Below are 23687 nucleotides of genomic sequence, written 5' to 3'. Positions count from 1 at the left end.
GCTTTTATAGGAAAGTACAACCTCTTTTGTCTGTGGCAGTTTAGCAGATGTGTGAGAACCTGGTGGGAACATAGCATACAAACAAGTACAGAATAAGAGTAAATCTTAGGCATAAGATTTCTAGTCTGCAGCTAGAAATTACGTAAACCTAGGACGAGAATACCGACAACCGCCGAAGCATCCATTCTATGAGAACATTTCTGAATTGTACTTTGAAGTAACCATTATAACCACCTATAACCACGAAAGACTTTGACTTCAATAAAAGTTAACCAGAGACTCTGATGAACCCTACAGGACGATCGAGGATTCCAACAGAGAAGAAAACAACAACATACAGGCGTAAATATATATACATTGCAATTATTCTCAAATGAGCGGCCGTTCATGTGCAAAGGATTAGCATTTCAATTAATATAATTATAGACTGTCTTTCTCAGTCCCCACCCCTTTCTTTTGACTACCAAGCCGTCATATCGGCTTAACCCACTAGGGACTTTTCTATCATTGTTAGTAACTGTTTGTTTTATGTATTCCTGTGGTTAGTTAGTTAATAAATAAATGTGTATATTGCTGATTGATAATTTATGCTAGGGTTCGTGCAGATAAGCAAGAATTTTACGACATTCAGATGAGACTGATAGAAGTTAAAGAATAATTAATGATTGACTGCTATTGATATAAAAGATCTTCAGATCTTTAAGAGTGGATTCGGGAGATAGCCGCTCTACATAAACTAATTGCCCCGGATTCCTAATGAGTTAGTTATTGCCTGATTAATTTAATAAAATAATTAAATGTTAGGTAATTGATTTGAAAATAGCATGTCATCTCATTTAACCATAGTAAAGACACGACAGACAGTATGGTACCCTGAGAGTGGCATCAGTAGACCAGTAATCTATCAGAGGGTAAGCTTTGGGTGCCCATGAGATGATTGATGCCTTTTGAAGCATTTAAACTCTTCAAATGTGCTGAACCATGATGGAGAGGCATTGGATGTGGTGGCGGACAAGTTGGTGTTAAACACCAGATCTACCACTTTTAAAAGAAACTCCAAAACTCCTACCACTGTTACTTTAGACCCAGGCTGTGTGGGGCAAGGGTGAATGGTGGGACTTGAGGCAGACGCAAATCTTCCTCTCTGGTGTGGTCTTCTTCTCTGGTGTGAGCTTCTTCCTCCTGTCTCTCTTTCAATGACACACACAACATAAACTATTGGTTATCTTTAGGTTTTGTTAATATTTGCAGTGGATTATGTGACTTCCAATTCAGCTCGCTAGCTAGTTTAAGTTATGTGGTCTTACCTTCGGCATGCTACACCGATCTGGTATTTGGATCCCAGGTCCACTCCATTCTTCTGGCTGCACAATTTCTCCCGTTTGATGAAAAGGTACGCATGCGGTTTTTCCACTTAAGAATTAGAGTTAGCCCCTTGGTTCATCCACAGAAGGCATACAGTGGGGAGAACAAGTATTTGATACACTGCCGATTTTGCAGGTTTTCCTACTTACAAAGCATGTAGAGGTCTGTAATTGTTATCATAGGTACACTTCAACTGTGAGAGACGGAATCTAAAACAAAAATCCAGAAAATCACATTGTATGATTTAAGTAATTAATTTGCATTTTATTGCATGACATAAGTATTTGATCACCTACCAACCAGTAAGAATTCCGGCTCTCACAGACCTGTTAGTTTTTCTTTAAGAAGCCCTCCTGTTCTCCACTCATTACCTGTATTAACTGCACCTGTTTGAACTGGTTACCTGTATAAAAGACACCTTGTCCACACACTCAATCAAACAGACTCCAACCTCTCCACAATGGCTAAGACCAGAGAGCTGTGTAAGGACATCAGGGATAGAATTGTAGACCTGCACAAGGTTGGGATGGGCTACAGGACAATAGGCAAGCAGCTTGGTGAGAAGGCAATAACTGTTGGCGCAATTATTAGAAAATGGAAGAAGTTCAAGATGACTGTCAATCACCCACGGTCTGGGGCTCCATGCAAGATCTTACCTCGTGGGGCATCAATGATCATGAGGAAGGTGAGGGATCAGCCCAGAACTACAGGGCAGGACCTGGTCAATGACCTGAAGAGAGCTGGGACCACAGTCTCAAAGAAAACCATTAGTAACACACTACGCCTTCATGGATTAAAATCCTGCAGCGCACGCAAGGTCCCCCTGCTCAAGCCAGCGCATGTCCAGGCCCGTCTGAAGTTTGCCAATGACCATCTGGATGATCCAGAGGAGGAATGGGAGAAGGTCATGTGGTCTGATGAGACAAAAATATAGCTTTTTGGTCTAAACTCCACTCGCCGTGTTTGGAGGAAGAAGAAGGATGAGTACAACCCCAAGAACACCATCCCAACCGTGAAGCATGGTGGTGGAAACATAATTCTTTGGGGATGCTTTTCTGCAAAGGGGACAGGACGACTGCACCGTATTGAGGGGAGGATGGATGGGGCCATGTATCGTGAGATCTTGGCCAACAACCTCCTTCCCTCACTAAGAGCATTGAAGATGGGTCGTGAATGGGTCTTCCAGCATGACAACGACCCGAAACACACAGCCAGGGCAACTAAGGATTGGCTCCGTAAGAAGCATCTCAAGGTCCTGGAGTGGCCTAGCCAGTCTCCAGACCTGAACCCAATAGAAAATCTTTGGAGGGAGCTGAAAGTCCGTATTGCCCAGCGACATCCCCGAAACCTGAAGGATCTGGAGAAGGTCTGTATGGAGGAGTGGGCCAAAATCCCTGCTGCATTGTGTGCAAACCTGGCCAAGAACTACAGGAAAGGTATGATCTCTGTAATTGCCAACAAAGGTTTCTGTACCAAATATTAAGTTCTGCTTTTCTGATGTATCAAATACTTATGTCATGCAATAAAATGCAAATTAATTACTTAATCATACAATGTGATTTTTCTGGATTTTTTAGATTCCGTCTCTCACAGTTGAAGTGTACCTATGATAAAAATTACAGACCTCTACATGCTTTGTAAGTAGGAAACACTGCCGATTTTGCAGGTTATCAAATACTTGTTCTACCCACTGTATGTTGATTGGACCAGCCGTGGGGACGTCAGCTAGTCTTTTAGACACGACACAGGTTACATGGTGCAAGGACTTAGTATGGCGTGACAGAGCACACAGTGCATTTGTCCTTTTGCTGGGTCATTTTCGACCCATGTTTATTGCTGACTCCATGACTAAAGGAACTCTCTTGTAGGCTCTGGGGTTCGCAGCCATTTCAAAAGAATGTGTGCTCTACAAGGCGGCAGAATGGTGACAATACCCAAATCTGCGTATGCAAGTATGATTGGTCAAAATAATGACAAGCCTCCAAACACGCCTCTTGATCTTGTGACACACACAGAGACGCAGCAGAAGGGGTACAGAAGGCAGATGTACATTTTAACATGAGATCATGAACAGAGTTGTGAAAATTGAGGACTGGCCCCAGTGACTATCTTGGCTTACTTGCCCGACGTTACTTTTCACTGGCCCCGGGCCAGCAGGTGATCTTTAATGCAACTCAGGTAGCAGCTAGGCAGTTCAAATAATATCAAGGTTTATAAATAGTGGCATTCTCTCCCCCTGCAGAGAGGTATACTACGATGCAAGCTAGATCTACTCTGGGTTTTATAACGCTAGCCAGCTTCAGATAGCTTCACATTCCAGCTCAGGATTTATCCATGTTACGAAGGTGGATATTTATCGTCCGCCCGCCCCTTACTTGAGCTGGTCTTGTAACTGCACGTGCTCTGAACTCTAATTCTATGGGCGAATCAGTGCCACTTTTTTTATTTGTGCTGAAATTAAAATTAAAGAAAAGTTTCCTTGCAAATTCAGCAGGCTATGGTGTGAAATAGGCATTTAGTCTTTATTTTATTACATATCGTTAATGCCATCTTTGGTGTGCACAAGGACCTTTTTTTACCATTCCTGTTGATAAAATACTTAAGTTGTCACGTCCTGACCAGTAATTAGGGGTTATTTGTTATTTATAGTTTGGTCAGGACGTGGCAGGGGGTATTTGTTTTATATGGTTTGGGGTGTGTGTGTATGTAGAGGGGTGTTGGATTTATGTGTTCCGGGGGTTTTTGGTTTATGTTCTTGTTTTGTTTTCTAGGGTTTCTATGTTGTGTATTTCTTTGTTGGCCTGGTGTGGCTCTCAATCAGGAACAGCTGTACATCGTTGTTTCTGATTGAGAGTCATACTTAGGGAGCTTGTTTTCCACCTGTCCCTTTGTGGGTAGTTGTTTTTGCATTGCTTTTGTGTAGCCTGTGAAACTGTCTTACTGTTCATGGTTTCAAAACCACTCCCTTCCTTATTATTCCTACTGTTACTGTGATGTTCAAAATGGCGCTAGGAAGTGTAGGCTCTATCGATAATAGAAATGACTCAAATGTCAAACCATTGATGTTAGGCTAGGGATTTATGTCTGTCAGTCTAATTAGTGTTTGAATTTGTAACGGTGCTGCATGACTTTCAAACGCGGCTGCATGGGATTTGTCAGATTAGTCAGGTGTGGTTTCGTTGCATCAAATGTAAGTCTCTGTGATAAGGTAACGCAACGAGCCGCTTGTGGATTTGACAGCTGTAAACAGTAGCAACCCGTCATCCAGTGCACCTGTTCTTAGCCCCACATTGTGAGACGTTTTACGATCCCGTGACCAATTGTGCATGTTTTTTCACGTTGTTTTGTACATAATGTTTCTGCCACTGTGTCTTATGACCGAAAAGAGCTTCTAGATATCAGGACCGCGATTACTCACCCCATACTGGAGGAATACTTTTTCTTCAACGAGTCGGACGGGAAGGATTTACTTCAGATGCCCAGGAAAGCCCTCATCCCCGTCATTCGCAGGAGAAAGAGACGGAGGTATCGTGGACAAAGATCCGGGTGTCTTGTTAGGATCCGTCGCCGAGAGGGTAATCTACCTTTACCATCGGTCTTATTAGCCAACGTACAATCAATCTATAATAAAATAGACGAGCTACGATCACGTATATCCTACCAACGGAGATGACTGTGGACTACAGGAAAAGGAGGACCGAGCACGCCCCCATTCTCATCGACGGGGCTGCAGTGGAGCAGGTTGAGAACTTCAAGTTCCTTGGTGTCCACATCACCAACAAACTATCACGGTCCAAACACACTAAGACAGTCGTGAAGAGAGCACTACAAAGCCTATTCCCCCTCGGGAGACTGAAAAGATTTGGCATGGGTCCTCAGATCCTCAAAATGTTCTACAGCTGCACCATCGAGAGCATCCTGACTGGTCGCATCACTGCGTGGTATGGCAACTGCTCGGGGCTGGTAATGTTCTCTAGTTGCGCTGTAATTGGACTCAGTGTTCTGTCACTCATGGGGACACTACGTCTCTGCCAAATCTAAGGGTAGAGCTTGAAAATTCAAGCCCCTTGGGTGCTGACATTGATTTACATTAGAAGTGCCCATCCAAGAATGCTCATGGTCATTGGCCACAGATAAAATGACGTCAAATACAGTAGCTGTGTATGAAACTGATCATGTCAACATCATACTTTCAAAATCTTAGCAGTCGTCATCATGAGTAAAGTCGACAATCTACTGGCAAATCCTTGTCCTTTGAAGAGACATTATAGATAAAACATATCGGTGCTCATTGGACATGAACATGGGTTGAGAGAAGCTGGGTGAGAGAATGCCAAGATTGTGGAAAGCTGTCATCAAGACAAAGGGTGGCTACTTTGAAAAATATAAAATTTTGATTTGTTTAACGCTTTTTTTGGTTACTACATGAGTCCATTTTTGTTATTTCATAGTTTTGATGTCTTCACTATTATTCGACAATGTAGAAAATAGTAAAAAATAAAGAAAAACCCTGGAATGAGTAGGTGTGTCAACTTTTGACTGGTACTGTAGTTTATTAAATAACACACATTTTAGTGCCAATATTGAGCAAATGGCGGTTTACCATTTTCAAACAACATCCGAAAACTGCTACCTGTGAGACTGTAATTTCTAAAAACCTTTTTGTCTTGTCCCCTAACTCATTTCATTGGTGGCCATACAACAGTTGCAACAAATAAATTAAAATGCAAAGTCACAATTCCAACATAACATTTCTTCTGAATTTTGCCATTCACGTTTTAGACGATAATACCTTGAAACCAGAACTATTTGTCTGAGAACAATGAGTATGTTTACATGCACACTAATAATTCGATATCAAACTGATTTATGACAGTAGACAGATTATACAATAGTCATGTAACCACCTTACTCTGCTTATCTAAATCGGTGTAAGGTCAAAATAAAAGTAAGCATATGCCGATTGCTCAGAAAACCATATATATATATTTTTTTAATCTTTCAATTTATTAGGACATGTAAACACCTTAATCGGCGTTCCAGCGGTGTATTTGATATGCACATTTTCTAGCACCAGCCAAGCGAGCCTCCCTCTTAAGCACAAGTGAAGTGAGTCCGGAACTACTGAATGTATGCATAGTAGAAGTAGTTTTCAAATACAAACTTTATATGTCCAAACTCAGAATCAAATATTCTTACTAGAAAATGTTTTTTGATTGCCGATTTTCGGCATTGATCAGAGTGCCATCAGGTAGCCTGATTTCATATGTGTCCGTGTAAACAGGATTATTAGAGAAATCGTTCCTCTTGCAAAGCATGTAAATGTTTTAATTGAACTATTATATTAATCTGACTATCCACAATAATCACATTATTGTGTGCATGTAAGCCACACTCAATGAGAGCAACTCTTTTTCACACCCTGCATTAAGTCATTTCTTAGATGACTAGAATAAAATACAGTCGTCTGGTACATGTATTGTATGAAATTAAAGTACAACATTGTAGTACCGCATCAATACGCAGACAGTGTTGTGTCTTGATGGGCAAACAAGCACACTGGTCCATGAGTCTTTCTCTCTGAGAGTCTTTTCCTTTTTTCCATTGATTGGTCATTCAGGTCCTGATGTTCTCTATTGATTCTTCAAACCACCAATGAGGCTTTATTTTTACCTCCCTGTGAACAAGAAGCATAACAACACACAATAAGATGAATTATATTAATTGTGAACCTTATTGTCATGATCAGTAAAAGCCAAAACAATATGAATTATTATTGTCATCGTCAACATCCTCATCCTAATCAACAGTATGGAAAAGCAATGGTTGAAACTAGGTTCTTCAGAATAGGGAGAACCTTAGAATGGGAGTTTTCCCCAATATTATATAAAAAAAATCTCTGCTCTCTGCCCCAAAAAATATTAGACAAATCAGGGGACATTTCAATGTGAACCAGCAGATGGAAAGGGGGAGGGAGAGAGTTTGTCTTTTTGACATGCTCAACAGACATCAGAGATAACTGCTGAAAAACAGCCATTTTACTGCTATAGACACCAAAAACGACAGGCAATTTAGAAAAACTGTGAATTAAACTAGAAGATAATGATTGCCTATTTGGGTTCTTCTCAACTTGAAATAAAGACAAGTAAAACACAGCATTTCTTATGGAGCAAATTCCTAGCCTGGTACCAGATCTGTTTTCCTAGCCTGGTACCAGATCTGTTTTCCCAGCCTGGTACCAGATCTGTTTGTGCTCTTGCAAGACAGACCATAGGAGTTGGCAAGACAACACAAACAGATCTGGGACCAGGCTAATCCCTGCATTCTATGGACTAATCATATTAAGTCAAACGAGTTGCGGATCTACAGCATAGGTGGCCATTCTTATCCGCAGTGAGCCTGTGTCGGTGCAGGCTTTTGTGCCAACCAAGCCATAACAAACTCGATTTTAAAAGTCTTGACAGAAGACTATGATTTGCTGATCATTGCTATCAGGTGTCTTACTGCTTGGTAGTGATGGGTTGTTGGTGAATGAACAGATCTTTTTAGTGAACCTCAGGAACCGAATTGCATCTGTAAAAGAGCCGCTCATTTGGCTCTCTGAGTAAAGACTTGCCAACGTGCCAAAATTAAGTATTTTTACATGTCCCTCCATGCACCCGCTGTGACTTCTAGGAAGATTTTAACCCACTTAACCCCAAAATGTCAAGTTTTCACCATCATTGTGAAGCCCTAGTTATTTTGTTGCTTTTACAAGTCATATCTGAAGATTTTTATTTATTTACTGTGATTTCATTTACATCTGTTCCTCATTTTAAAGTCAACTCTGTTATGTGAACTGAACTCTCATTTTAATATAGTGAAATTATTCTAAAGAAATAGACATCATATTGTAAAAGCAGGTGAGCTGGTCCTACTCTTTTTGGTCATTTTTCTGGTGTTTTGTGGTGGAAAACTGAGCGGGTTGAGCATAACACGCTAACCATAGATACTGTAGACAGGCTAGGAAACATTTTTTATTAAGTCTTTATGACAGAATGTAAACATTTTTGTGAAATGTACATGTATTTAAATTTGCACCAAGTTTACTCTTCTCAAAAGGCACTGAATTGGTGGAACGGTCCTACTATTGCTTTATGAGCTTCAGACAATGATTATCTGTAGGTAAGTTGTAAAAACATTCCCTGAAGATGGTGATTCCTGAGTCACTGCAGGAACAATAGGTAGTCGGGGGGAAAAAGCCTCATTCTGGTCCACGCTCAATTTTTGCAATGTTCCATTTTTTTGCTATGAAATGTGCTATTTTTCATCCAAATAGACGTCTCATTTAGGTGAGCGGAGCCAAAAGATCTGGAATGCCGTCGCTACCGCTTGGCTGGAACAAAAGCCTACACCCACTGGCCCCTTACAGTGGCACTTATAATAAACACTTCTAATTAACACGTTTAAATTGAACCAAACATGTCACCTGAGTGATAACTGACCTCTCTCAATTGTCAATGTCTGATAAGTGGTTTTCTATCTGAAAAGAAGAAAACAACACAGTAAGCAGTGATACTGTTTTAACCATTCAGCATTCAGGATTAGACTCACCCATTGTATATTGTTTAACAACACACAGTGGCTTAATCATAATGCTGCTTAGGTATCATCCACATAGGGCTCTGGGCAAAAGTAGTGCCCTACAGGGAATAGGGCGTCATTAGACCCCATTCAGCCTTCAGATGTACGATGACAGACTAACCTCTAACTTGACATTTAAAAAAAATTCTGTAGTTCTGTCCTTGAGCTGTTCTTGTCTAATGATGTTCTGTATTATGTCATGTTGACCCCAGGAAGAGTAGCTGCTGCTTTTGCAACAGCTAATGTGGATCCTAATAAAATACCTAAAATACCCCTTGGCCTCCTCACCATATCGTTAGTGCCTTCATCGTCAAAGACATCCTCGTTGGCTTCGTCTGTCATCTCTCCCGCCTCCACGTCTCCGGAGAGGTCCGCTGTCTTGGCACGGAGACACTTATACACTCCTCCCTGTTTCCTCTGGGCTGCTGGGGGAAGGGGGGGGATGAGGGATAGAGAGAAGATGAGGTCAGGTTAGAGGTTAGTCTGACACTCACACAACAGGACACACACAGTCTGAACACGCTTACCTGCCTCTGTGCGATGCTGTCTCTCAATCCTCTCCAGACGCCCCAGTAGAGAGTCGATTTTGGTCTTGATCTGGGACAGCTCCCGTTTGATGGTTACCAACTGGTCGGTCTTTACTGGGAATATACAAAAACAGAGACAAATTATGTTTTTTTAAAAGAATATGCTTCTTAACTGTGACTTCACCAAAACAGTTCTGTCAAAGAGTAGGAGACAGAGCAGTGCAGAAGTAGGAGAGAGGGGAGGATAGAGATAGAGGAGAGGTGAGAACGGAGGGAGAGGGGAGGACAAAGAAAGGAGAGGGGAGGACAGAGGAGCCGAAGACAGAGAGAGGACAGAGAGGGGAGGACAAAGAAAGGAGAGGGGAGGACAGAGGAGCCGAAGACAGAGAGAGGACAGAGAGGGGAGGACAGAGGAGCTGAAGACAGAGATAGGACAGAGAGGGGAGGACAGAGGAGCTGAAGACAGAGAGAGGGGAGGACAGAGGAGCTGAAGACAGAGATAGGACAGAGAGAGGGGAGGATAGAGGGAGAAAGAGTAGGACAGAGGCAGGCAGAGTGACTAGAGTATTAGACATACGCATAGGTCCTGCAGCTGAAGACCCAGAAGTGAGAGGTAGAGGCGAGGACGGAGGAAGAGGTCTGGAAGAAGAAAAGGAGTCGGAGCAGGTCCTGACCGGCAAGGAAGATTTGATTCTCCGCAAGGACGGGACCACGACACGAGAGCGTTTGGCAGGTATCGGCGATCGGATGGGGGGCTCCACCACGCGTCCATGATACTCAAATAATCTGGGGAGACGAGGAAAGGAGAGGGGCAAACGTTTTAAGAAGTAATTAAATAGGTAAAGCGGAGTACATTGTTTTCCAAAGAAAATACTAGAATGGAACAGATCAGAATGATTTCCATACCTGCTGTAGAAATCCTCTCTGTAATAGTCGTAGTCAAACTCATAGCCACTGTAAAGACAGAAATAGAGATGTACATACAATATGCCACTGATACACTGACAAAACAATAAAAGGGATGTTGATCAGTCCTGGTATGGTTGGATAACACTGATTTTGTCCCTACTCAAGGACTAGTATTAATGTAAGTGGGTTTTAGTGTAAGTGGTTTTATAAATGAAAGTGGGTTTTTAGTGTAAGTGGTTTATTAATGTAAGTGGTTTTAATGAAAGTGGTCTTCCAAGAAGGAAGTGGCCATAGCTTGTCGCTCTCTGGCACAAAAAAAAAGGTTTGAGAAACGGTCCTTTAGCCAACTCTATTTATAGAGTAGTACAAAGTGTTTCTACGGTTGTCCTGCTCACAGAATGACAATCTATCTCTATGGTCATGCTATGACCCTGACCTGTAGAGAGAGGAGAGGGGCCTCTTGGAGCCCACCACCTTTGGCCTGTAGGGTCTCGGCTCTCCCGCCATGTTGATGTCTGGAACACAAACACAGCGGCTTCAGGATCACTGTCTGAACACTTCACACAGACCACACACACTTTTAGTATCCATGGCCAACTGTCAGCTAATAACTTTAACTTCTAACTCTATTCTTAATGTGTACCAGTCTGGTTTTAGACCTGGACATAACACCATTTCAGCAGCTGCACTTGTTGTAGATGTGTTAATTGCTTAGATGATAAAAAATCATTGTGCTGCCCTATTTATAGATCTTTCCAAGGTCTTTCACACTGTTACACACTCTCATTCAAAGGTTGACTGAAATCAGGCTTATTGCAAGTGGTCAGACAGGACACAATGTGTGATTTTTGATGGTGTCAAGTCTAAGACCTGTAGCTAGCTAGCTAGCTAGCTAAACAATAAACCATAATCCCAACTCATGATGTTACTACCCTGCATGAATCTGCAGGTAGCTAACCAACCAGATCCAATGTTAGTTAGTTAACATTAGGCTATAACTAGCAAGGCAAATGGTTCTGAGATACGAATAATATTACTACACAGATCATACAGTTAACTTTAGCTAGCTGACCTAACAGCAGTCAAGCACCCAAGCAAGCTGGCTAATGTTGGCTAGCTTGCTAGCTACTTCCAGACACAAATGAGAGAACAGCTCACTGACCATTTTACTCGCCCTATTGAAATGGATACTTGCATAGTGGATTATTTTGTTACGACATGTAGCTAGCTAGCTAAACAATGAACAATAATCACAATTTATGACGTTAGTACCCTGCATGAATCTGCAGGAAGCTAACCAACTAGATGGTTGGCTAACCAATGTTAGCTAACCAACCAGCTAGAACTAGCAAAGCAAATGGCTCTGAGATATGAATAACTAGCTAGCTAACAGTACACTTTAACTTGAAATGAAAAAGATTTTGTCAAAATTAGAAACGTGTAATATCTGAAAGTGTAGCTAGCTAGACTCTTTTCTGTATACGTGGAATGGACGCTTCTCCCTGTTATGGATGCCATGGTTGACCTTAGTTTGAAGATGTAATCCGGGGACAGGTGTTTTCTCCATCTCCTTAGCTATCATACTCTAATTCCACTGATTTCAAAACTCGGTCCTCTAGAAAGTGAAGAGCAGCACTTATGCAGTTCTACTACGCAATATACAGTGACAAGAAAAAGTATGTGAACCCTTTGGAATTACTTGGATTTCTGCAGAAATTGGTCATAAAATTGTATCTGATCTTCATCTAAGTCACAACAATAGACAAACACAGTCTGCTTAAACTAATAACACACAAACAATTTATGTTTTCATGTCTTTATTGAACACAACATGTAAACATTCACAGTGCAGGGTGGAAAAAGTATGTGAACTCTTGGATTTAATAACTGGTAGACCCTCCTTTGGCAGCAATAACCTCAACCAAACGTTTTCTGTTGTTGCAGATCAGACCTGCACAACGGTCAGGAGGAATTTTGAACCATTCATCTTTACAAAACTGTTTCAGTTCAGCAATATTCTTGGGATATCTGGTGTGAACCGCTCTTTTGAAGTCATGCCACAGCATCTCAATCGGGTTGAGGTCAGGACTCTGACTGGGCCACTCCAGAAGACGTATTTTTTTTCTGTGAAGCAATTCTGATGATTTACTTCTGTGTTTTGGGTCGTTGTCCTGTTGCATCACCTAACAGCAGTGGCTTCTTCCGGGGTGTCCTCCCATGAACACCATTTTGGTTTAGTGTTTTACGTATCGTGGCCTCGTCAACATAGTTGTTAGCATGTTCCAGAGATTTAGCTGACACTCTAGGATTCTTCTTCACCTCATTGAGCATTCTGTGCTGTGTTCTTGCAGTCATCTTTGCAGGACGGCCACTCCTAGGGAGAGTAGCAACAGTGCTGAACTTTCTCCATTTATATACAATTTGTCTTACCATGGACTGATGAACGTCAAGGCTTTTAGAGATACTTTTGTAACCCTTTCCAGCTTTATGCAAGTCAACAATTAATCTTAGGTCTTCTGAGATCTCTTTTGTTTCGAGCTATGGTTCACATCAGGTAATGCTTCTTGTGAAAGCAAACTCCAATTGTGAGTGTTTTTTATAGGGCAGGGCAACTCTAAACAACATCTCCAATTTCATCTCATTGATTGGACTCCAGGTTAGCTGACTCCTGACTCCAGTTATCTTTTGGAGAAGTCATTAGCCGAGGGCAGGTATTCCCAAACTGGGGTACGGAAAATAAAAATGTGATTCACATTTTCAAACAGTCAATTTATATTTTCCAACGAGGCTATTCATTTGGGCAAGTTTTTTTTCCTTCTATAAATATCTGGGGTTTTGGATTGACAAGGATTTAATATTTAAAAAACACTGATGAACTAGTTAAAAAGCTAAGATTTAAAGCGGGCTTCTTTTCTAGAAATAGATCTTGCCTCTCCCGAAACAGCAGCAAGCAGATTGTACAGTCAACTTCCCTACCAGTTCTGATTCAATTTACTAGAACGCAGCATCCATTTCTCCTAAACCTTTGGATGCCGTTTACCGTGGCGCCCTTCGCTTTATCACAGGTGACAGTTTTAATACTCATCAAAGCATCCTGTATCAAAAGCTTGGCTGGTCCTCATTAAAATCCCGTAGATCTCTTGCTTTCTCCCTTTTTTGTTTACAAAGCCCTACTACACACTCTTCCCGACTTACCTAACTTCTTTATTGAAGTATAAAGACATGAGTTACCAAACCAGTTCACGGGGTTAGTTAAATTCCTCGGGTCTCCACTGAATTAGGTAAATCCGCATTTAAGTTTTAATGCGTCTCACAGCTGGAACAATTTGCAGAACTCATTACAGTTGGATGTTCTGGTGCCTCTCTGGCAGTTTAGGGTGTTGATTGAAGACCTAGAAGCTGAGGAATGTAACTGTTTTGTATCGATTGCCGTTTTGTTTTACATTGTATTGGTTGTCGTATTGTTGTGATCAGGGCACCCTTGAGAATGACACCCTGGTCTCAATGGGTTTTCCCTGAATAAATACAGAGTAGTACAACAAATAAGGAAACATCTGCACACACTGACAGCACTGACTTACACCTCATCCCTGTCCCATTCAGAGTGGCAGAACACTGGTCGGGGGCTGAGATGATATCAGTGTTGAAGCGTCTGTCTGTCTGCTCAATCCTATGAGCCCTGAGGGTCTCTCAAGGTAATAATACAGACAGGCACAAGCACGTAGACACACACACACAGCTACATCAGAGACAGCTACAGTGGATCACACAGTGCCTTTCTTACATTCATACTCATGTGAGGGTCTTGATGAACAACTCATCCATTCCATAAAAGACACTCTCCCCTGGAATCCTGCTGAGGTTACTAATGATAGAGTGGCACTCAACAGAGTACGCTCTCCCCTGGAATCCTGCTGAGGTCACTAATGATAAGAGTGGGACTCTAAGTGAACACTGTGCCGTTCAGCCAGGGAACACACAGTACTGTGATTGATGTCATTATATTAATCATATAATTGTGTGCTTTGGGGTTGTGTAAGAGAGTGTGTACATATGGTGAGAGACAGAGTGTGTGTGTGAGAGAGAGAGTACATGTGGGTGTGGTGTGTGTGTGTGTGTGTGTGCGCAAGACAAGGTACACACACATGAATAATGTGTTGCTAAGCAATGACCACGACTTAAGAACATGCATATAAATACAATTTGAACTCTGACCTTTTACAATATTCTATTTTGGCTAAAAGGATATCAAAGGACATCTGAAGTGCCAAACCATCCCCATTTAGCAGAATGTACAACATTAGCATTGCTACATTAGCTTGTACTCTCTTCAAACCATTCTTATCCCTGTCCACAGGCCTTGATGGAGGGAACAGCCTGTGTTTTAGAGACCATCAAAGCTGCTGCTGAGGGCTCTCAGTCAATTGGTCTATGCCTCCCTTTTAGGAAACTACAGTATGGTACCTCTATTGGACTAGCTACGTCCTCTTGCCTACGTACAATAAAGTATAGTTGAGTGAGTGAACAGCAGGTTGTGTTCATGATAAGAGTTTTTTGAGAGTTTCGATGAGCCTTGAATTTGAATGTGTGAGAGACCTCTCATGTTGTTGGTAACAGATACCGTTAGATAATAACTGTGCTTTTAAAGTCTGGATGTCTGGGAGAGCCAGGTATGAGTTATCTTATTTTTGTTTAAGGGCATGGCAGTCACTGTTGTCGTAGGATGAAGGAGCGGACCAAAGCGCAGCGTATGTATCGTTCCACATTTTCTTTATTAAACTGTGAAACTATGCAATACATACAAAATAAACTGAATGAACAAAAACAACAAACCGTGACGAAGAGTTACAACATACACTTACTCAAAATCAATCTCCCACAAACCCAGGTGGGAAAAACACCTACTTAAGTATGATCTCCAATTAGAGACAACGATGACCAGCTGCCTCTAATTGGAGATCATCCCAAACAAAGCCCAACATAGAAATACAAAACTAGAACATAACAACATAGAAAATCTAAACTAGAAAAAAAACCTGTCACGCCCTGACCTACTCTACCATAGATGGCTGATATCTATGGCTCAGTATATGGCTTTATCATGCAGGAGACTGGCAAAATGGAACTTCTTTTTTAGTGATCAAATGTTTTTATTGTTTTTGGTAAACAGAATGGATGATTGTTTTTTGTTTTTTTTATTTTTTATTTACTATTTGATATTCTACAAGTGTATCCATCGGCGCTCCCTACCAGTCTATTCTCTAGGGATGAGCAAACTTGTTTTTACACAGACAAACTTGGCACAAAGGTTTGGCACCTCATACCAGCCAGAAAGAGCCTCTCCTACAATCTTAGAAAAAAAGGGTTCCAAAAGGGTTCTTCCACACTCCCTGTAGAAGAACACTTTTTGGTTCCAGGTAAAAACCTTTTTTAGTTCCAGGTAGAACCATTTGGGGTTCCATGTGGAACCCAAAACGGTTGTACTTAGAACCAAATGGGTTCTACCTGGAACCAACAAGGTTCTCCAATAGGGACCGCGAAGATCCATTTTAGTTTCTAGAAAGGACTTTTGTTTCTAAGAGTGTATAGCCCCCCTGATGCTGAGCCAAGACGGGCTGTGATGTAATCTAAGGCCCGTTGTAGAGCATTGCACTAGATAGCCAACAATGCGCATTTTACCCGATGTTTGCGGAGATCGCATTCCCAATAAACGCTGTGCATGTCGGCTCAAGTGTAAATCGCCTTTAAGGTCAAATGCTATGCGTTTGTCGATAACATGCCTTGGATTGACTAGATAAAATAACTTATTTTCCTAGTATCCATACTAAATTAATGCTCCTCTATGGATTTAGTGACCTATAGATACCAGGTCAAAAGGCTTTGCACAATATGACTCTATAGTCAACACTGTAACTGCAATCCGATCGCCCTTTTTCAACGATGCACCATTAAAAGGTCATCTCCGATTGAGCTGACGTATGCATCGTTTACCATGAATGCGGTCTTCGCGAACGCAGGAATATTGCCTTTTAAAGCCGCATTGTCGACAGCGCTATACAGATTGAATCCCTGCCTTAGGCTGCCCACTACCTTGACATTTTAAAGCATATTATTGCATTTCAACTCAAAAACACTCAACTTCAAAAATAATCCACTCAATAGAACTCTCTATACTATAACTGCAATTAGGCTTCCAAGGCATTATCAAAGGCATATGATGACATTCCAAAACACTCACAAACTAGGGGTCGCGACTCCACATGGGAAATTCAGATAAAATAAATATGTCGGTAACCTCCGGTAGCCGCTAGATGTGGGTTTAATAAACGGAGTGGTTTCTGTTTTCTTCCTACAAATGTGGCTCGGTTTAAGTTACAAAATATTATGACCTCATCACTGAAAGATAAGACTCTCAGGAACACATGCATGTCTTCTGCTTCCCTCTACAATGCCCACAAGGACTCATTAGAACAGAGTGGACAAGACCAGGCACTAAATCAGACTGGGGGGAAAATATCATCAATGTTATTCTTTTCTACACAGAAACTCATACAACATTATTGCCTGATGACCGTCTGAGCTTCCCAATACCTTTCTGATGCATACTTCCTTCAGATGGAAATACTGTCAGACTGATTTGTAACAGACTGTCATAGCCCCAATTAAAAAAGTAAACATTGGCCGTTGATTACATCATTTTCTTCACATGGATATCAAAATGGGATCGCGGGTCAGAAAGGTTTGGGAACCCCTGCCTTACGTACATACACAATCCTTGTTATCTCATTTGCTATTACTGTTGACTTGCTGTTGTCTCCACTTCAGTTCTCTTTGGAATCAACTACCTGAGGTACTCACTTTAATGATGTAACCGAGTGACTGGGGCATGATGTAAATTAGTGAATGGGGCAATACTCTGTCTGTCCACTTAGAGGAGGTCCATCCCTTTCATACTAGCCTTGAATGTGTTTTTCTGAGGACTTTCTCATGGAGGAAGCAGGGAGCTAATCAATAAGTAATTTGGTGAAGGTTTATATATGAGAGAGAGAGAGAGAGAGAGAGAGAGACTACACTTCTACCTGTTGCATCTGTCTCATCCTCATACACAAAACACACACATCTGTCTCATCCTCATACACAACACACACATCTGTCTCATCCTCATACACAACACACAACACACGCATCTGTCTCATCTTCATACACAAAACACACACATCTGTCTCATCCTCATACACAACACACGCATCTGTCTCATCTTCATACACAACACACACATCTTCATAGTAATTTGCTGTAGGGTTGGTTGGTAAAAAAACAATATATATATATATATATGTTTTTTCTAATATATATATATATATATATATATATATATATATATATATATATATATATATATAGAAGCCTAATGTGAGAAGCGCAAATTGTACTGTACATAATGTAATACTGTAAATACAATAATGATGTAATTAATACATCTTTACATAGAAACATGACTAACTACTCACATCTTTACATAGTCATGTTTCTAACTACTCACATCTTTACATAGAAACATGACTAACTACTCACATCTTTACATAGAAACATGACTAACTACTCACATCTTTGATTGCGGCGTCTGCCCTTATTATACATTGCCATGACGAACTGGAAACGGTTTCATGGAAGTAGAGATGCTCTATTCTAGTCGGAGTCCCAAAAATGGACTGCCGACAGTACTAGGCAGGACTCACAGTGCCTCCCTGGACTGTACCATGGCACAGCCGATCCGGGGGGGGGGGGACTACAGCATCACACACACACACAGTCTGAGTGGATTAATCAATGGACACATGACAATCAATATACACAATGTAATATGGGGAAAAATGTACCAAATTATTTTGTAATCTTCAACATACTGTAGAAATGCTACCAAAAAGAATTTACTGAAACTTGTTACAAATGACGGAGTCCACCATGATTCACCAAGTTATATTTTGAAAGAGGAAGCAAAGTACTTTAAGCATGTGTTTTCATTTCAGTCTCCATCTCCACTAATCAAAGTTAATTGTAAGGATGTTCTTTCTATTAATAATGTAAAATTAACAGCTGTACAGATAGACTCATGTGAAGGCCAAATTACAGAGGAGGAACTTCCTGATGCAATTAAAGTCTGGGAAAACTCCAGGGCTGTATGGCATACCAGTTGAGGTATACCAATCCTTTTTAGATATGCTCAGAGGACCGTTATTAGCATGTTTTAACCACTCCTGTACAAATGGTAGATTATCAGATACTCGACACGAAGTTCTGATTTTATTGTTACTGAAACAGAACCCAAGTGGTAAATATAAAGATCCAGTCCATTAAAAAAAATGGAGGCCCTTTACACTTCAGTGTTGTAATGAAAAAATTCTAGCAAAATGCATAGCACACAGAATTAAAAAGGTATTGTCGTATATTATTCATCCTAATAAGACTGCTGTTTTACATGGACGATACATTGGAGATTACATAAGACAAGTACTGGAAACAATAGAACACTATGACAAATCTGGGAAATTATCTCACTACAATACAATTTAATAGCAAGTTAGCAAAAATAGATAAGATCTTGCATGGAAAGGAAAATACCTGTCTATTTGTGGAAAAATCACCCTGATTTTTAACTCTTTAGTTATATCTCAGTTTACCTATTTGCTTATGGTCTTGCCTACACCTAGCAACTTGTTTTTTAAATTATATGAGCATTTTTCCATTTTGTTTTTAATGGCAAGCCAGACAAAATGAAACGGGCCTATTTATATAATGAATGTGGAAGGCAGCAATGATTAAATATTAAAGCATTAGATCTCTCACTAAAGGCTTCAGTCCTACAAAAGTTATTCTTAAATCCGAACCGGTTCTCTAGCAGAAGAGTAAAAATGTCTCACCCCATGTTCAAGAATGGCCTTTTTCCCTTAATTCAGATTACCTCTTAGTTTTGGTTATTTGAAAATGAAATCATCTCCAAAATATCGCTTTTTTAAAAACAAGCCATAGAAAGTTGGTTGATTTATGTTTAATTCACCAGAAAATACAGAACAAATATTATGGTTAGACTCAAATATACGAATTGTTAAAAAACACATTATTTTTGAAAATTATTTTTTAAACGGTATAATCTTTGTAAATAATATCATAAATAAGACCGGTGGAGATATGTGATACATGCAGCTAACAAAAATATATGGAAATGTCTGCTCTACTCAAAATTACAACCAACTAATTGCAGCATTACTGTCACGTCCTGACCCTAGTAAGATGTCATTTTCTATAGTAGAGTTGGTCAGGGCGTGACGGGGTGTTTTTGGGTGGTTTGTCTATGTTTTCTATTTCCATGTTTAGTTCTTGGTTTTCTATTTCTATGTTGGAGTTTTGGGATGATCTCCAATTAGAGGCAGCTGGTTCGCGTTGTCTCTAATTGGAGATCATATTTAAGTTGGGTTTTTTTCTATTGTGTTTGTGGGTAGTTGTTCTCCGTTTAGTTGTATGTTGCCTGACGGAACTGTTTGCTGTCGTTTTTGTTTCTTTGTAAAGTGTTTCGTTTTTCATTAAAGAATAATTATGTGCACTCAACACGCCACGCCTTAGTCCCCTCTATACGACGAACGTTACAATTTCCGCAATAATGCAAGAAGCAAGCGGAAAGGGGGAGTAAGTAAGAAACTCTGCATTAAAGACCAAAAGACAAAAACTGGTTAAAGAACATTATGATAAATAAAAAAGTATACCAGCTTCACTTAAAGACCAAAGAATTGACAGCTGTACAGATTGCAAAATAGTTTGTTCCAATGACACATGGTTTCTGAACTGATACACAAATCAATGCCGGATTTAAAACTTCGTTTTTCAATTTAAATTATTTTACAAAATTCTTGCAACAAATAGAATGTTATATATATGGGGGATACAGATTTTTCTGCGAAGAGACAGAATCATTAGATCATTTGTTTTGGTACTGTCCATACGTAGTTTGTTTTTGGTCGCATGTTTAAGAATGGCTGAAGAAGTACAACATTTACCTGGAGCTGATTCCGCAAATAGCACTACTGGGTGATTTTGAATAGTCATAGTCAATAGATCAATAATACTCTTAGTAAAAATGTGTATCTTAATTTACAATCTGTAGAAACTATGTGAATAGAAAAGTTCAGAACTTGGGACAAAAAAAGGATTAAACGGCAAAGCTGTCATCGAGGCAAAGGGTGGCTACTTTGAAGAATCTCAAATATAAAATATATTTTGATGTTTAACATTTTTTTTGGTTACCACATGATTCCATATGTGATATTTCATAGTTGTGATATCTTCACTATTATTCTACAATGTAGAAAATAGTAAAAATAAAGAAAAACCATGGAATGAGTAGGTGTATCCAAACTTTTGACTGGTATTGTGTGTGTGTGTGTGTGTGTGTGTGTGTGTGTATATATGTATACATATATATATATATATATATATATATATATATATATATACATACAAAAGTATGTGGACATCCCTTCAAATTAGTGGATGGATTGTCACGCCCTGACCTGAGAGAGACGTTTTGTTTCTCTATTTTGGTTAGGTCAGGGTGTGATTTGGGTGGGCATTCAAGATTTGTAGTTCTTTGTTGTATTCTATGTTTTCTATTTCTATGTTGTTAGGTTCTAGTTTTGTATTTCTATGTTGGTTTGTTTGGGATGATCTCCAATTAGAGGCAGCTGGTCCTCGGTGTCTCTAATTGGAGATCATACTTAAGTGGGTTTTTTCCACCTGGGTTTGTGGGAGATTGTTTTTGAGAAGTGTATGTTTCACCTCTGCGTCACGGGTTGTTGTTTTTGTATTTCAGTTTATTTGTATGTATCGCATAGTTTCACGCTGAAAATAAAATGTGTAACGACACACACGCTGCACTTTGGTCCGCTCCTCCTTTCGACAACCGTGACAGAATCTGCCACCACCAAAGGACCAAGCAGCGTGATCAGGATTGGACCTGGGAGGACATTCTGAACGGCAAGGGATCCTGGACGTGGGAGGAGATCCAGGCTGGATGGGATCGCCTCCCATGGGAACAGGTGGAGGCAGCGAGAGCAGAGCGGCGACGAGAAGAGGAACTAGCCTGGCAATGAGGCAAGCACAAGAGGCAGCCCCCCCAAAAAAATTAAGGGGGGCACACGGGGAGATTGGCACAGTCAGGGTGGAGACCTGAGCCAACTCCCCTTGCTTACTGTGGGGAGAATAGGACTGGTCAGGCACCGGGTTATGCGGTAATGCGCACGGTGTCTCCAGTGCGCATCCACAGCCCGGTGTGCTCTGTGCAAGCTCCCCGCAGTGGCCGTGCTAGAGTTGGCATTCAGCCAGGAAGGATTGTGCCGGCTCAGCGTTCCTGGTCTCCGGTGCATCTCTTCGGACCAGGTTATCCTGCGCCAGCTCTACGCACGGTACCCCCAGTTCGCCAGCACAAACCAGTGCGACCTGTTCCGGCGCCCTGCACTTGCTGGGCTAGACTGGGCGTCCAGCCAGGACGGGTTGTGCCAGTCATAAGCTCCAGACCTCCAGAGTGCCTCCAAGGCCCAGTATATCCTGCGCCAGTTCTACGCACGGTGTCGCCAGTGAGCCTGCACAGCCCAGTTCGTCCTGTGCCAGCAACCCCGCCCTTGCCAGACTAAAGTAAGCATCCAGCCAGGACGAGTTGTGCCAGCAATAAGCGCCTCCACGGCCCAGTATACCCTGTGCCTGCTCTGCGCACCCAGCCTCTAGCGACATTCCCTAGTCCGGTGAGACCTGTTCCGGCTCCACGTATGAAGCCTCCAGTGATGATCCATGGTCCGAACCCTCCAGTGATGATCCATGGCCCGGAGCCTCCGGCGAAGATCCACGGTCTGGTACCTCCGGCGACACAAAAGCGGAGGGATCAGCGGGCGGAGTGGGGGCTACGCCCCGAACCAGAGCCGCCACCATAGGTAGATGCCCACCCGGACCCTCCCCTATAGGTTCAGGTTTGCGGCCGGGAGTCCGCACCTTTGGGGGGGGGGGGGGGGGGGTACTGTCACTCCCTGACCTGAGACATTTTGTTTCTCTATTTTGGTTAGGTCAGGGTGTGATTTGGGTGGGCATTCGAGATTTGTAGTTCTTTGTTGTATTCTGTTTTCTATTTCTATGTTAGGTTCTAGTTTTGTATTCCTATGTTGGTTTGTTTGGGATGATCTCCAATTAGAGGCAGCTGGTCCTCGTTGTCTCTAATTGGAGATCATACTTAAGTCGGGTTTTTTCCACCTGGGTTTGTGGGAGATTGTTTTTGAGAAGTGTATGTTTCACCTCTGCGTCACGGGGTTTTGTTTTGTATTTCAGTTTATTTGTATGTATCGCATAGTTTCACTCTGAAAATAAAATGTGGAACGACACACACGCTGCACTTTGGTCCGCTCCTCCTTTCGACAACCGTGACATGGATTCTGGTATTTCAGCCAGACCCGTTGCTGATAGTGTATAAAATCGAGCAGACACCATGAAGAGATAATAAACATTGGCAGTAGAATGGCCTTACTGAAGAGCTCAGTGACTTTCAACGTGGCACCGTCATAGGTCAGTTCCTCAAATTTCTTCCCTGCTAGAGCTGCCCCGGTCAACTGTAAGTGCTGTTATTGTGAAGTGGAAACGTTTAGGAGCAACAATGGCTCAGCCGCGAAGTGGTAGGCCACACAAGCTCACAGAATGGGACTGCCGAGTGCTGATGCATGTAATACGTAAAAATCGTCTGTCCTCAGTTGCAACACTCACTACCCAGTCACAAACTGCCTCTGTAAGCAACGTCACCACAAGAAACGTTCGTCGGGAGCTTCATGAAATGGGTTTCCATGGCCGCACACAAGTCTAAGATCACCATGCGCAATGTCAAACATTGGCTGGAGTGGTGTAAAGCTCGCCACCATTGGACTCTGGAGCAGTGGAAACGCATTCTCTGGAGTGATTAATCACGCTTCACCATCTGGCACTCCGACGGACGTCGGAAGCACTCCGACGGACGGGTTTGGCAGATGCCAGGAGAATGCTACCTGCCCGAATGCATAGTGCCAATTGTAAAGTTTGGTGGAGGAAGAATAATTGTCTGGGGTTGTTTTTCATTGTCCGGGCTTGGCCCCATAGTTCCAGTGAAGGGAAATCTTAACGCTACAGTATACAATGACATTCTAGACAATTCTGTGTTACCAACTTTGTGACAACAGTTTGGGGAAGGCCCTTTCCTGT

General features: G+C 41.6%; 1 protein-coding gene across 4 annotated transcripts in view; it reads right to left on the bottom strand.

The window, feature by feature from the left end:
• Positions 1-5893: 5893 nt before the first annotated feature.
• Positions 5894-23687, bottom strand: part of LOC115170117 (RNA-binding Raly-like protein) — a 67265-nt gene continuing 49471 nt past the window's right edge. For 2 of the 4 annotated variants that reach the window (XM_029726421.1, XM_029726418.1), the window contains exons 3-9: positions 10861-10939; positions 10422-10469; positions 10093-10301; positions 9516-9629; positions 9277-9413; positions 8850-8887; positions 5894-7042 (exon numbers count right to left, since the gene is read on the bottom strand). In XM_029726421.1, the coding sequence (XP_029582281.1) occupies positions 8855-8887; positions 9277-9413; positions 9516-9629; positions 10093-10301; positions 10422-10469; positions 10861-10939 (620 nt within the window). In that variant the 3' untranslated portion in view covers positions 5894-7042; positions 8850-8854. Of the gene's footprint in view, positions 7043-8833; positions 8888-9276; positions 9414-9515; positions 9630-10092; positions 10302-10421; positions 10470-10860; positions 10940-23687 lie in introns of all 4 variants that reach the window. The other 2 variants (XM_029726419.1, XM_029726420.1) reach the window with 2 other exon arrangements.

The sequence above is a fragment of the Salmo trutta genome, chromosome 31 (assembly GCF_901001165.1).
Source record: "Salmo trutta chromosome 31, fSalTru1.1, whole genome shotgun sequence".
NCBI classification, from domain to species: Eukaryota; Metazoa; Chordata; class Actinopteri; order Salmoniformes; family Salmonidae; genus Salmo; species Salmo trutta.
This window is presented reverse-complemented; position numbering and strand designations above follow the sequence as displayed.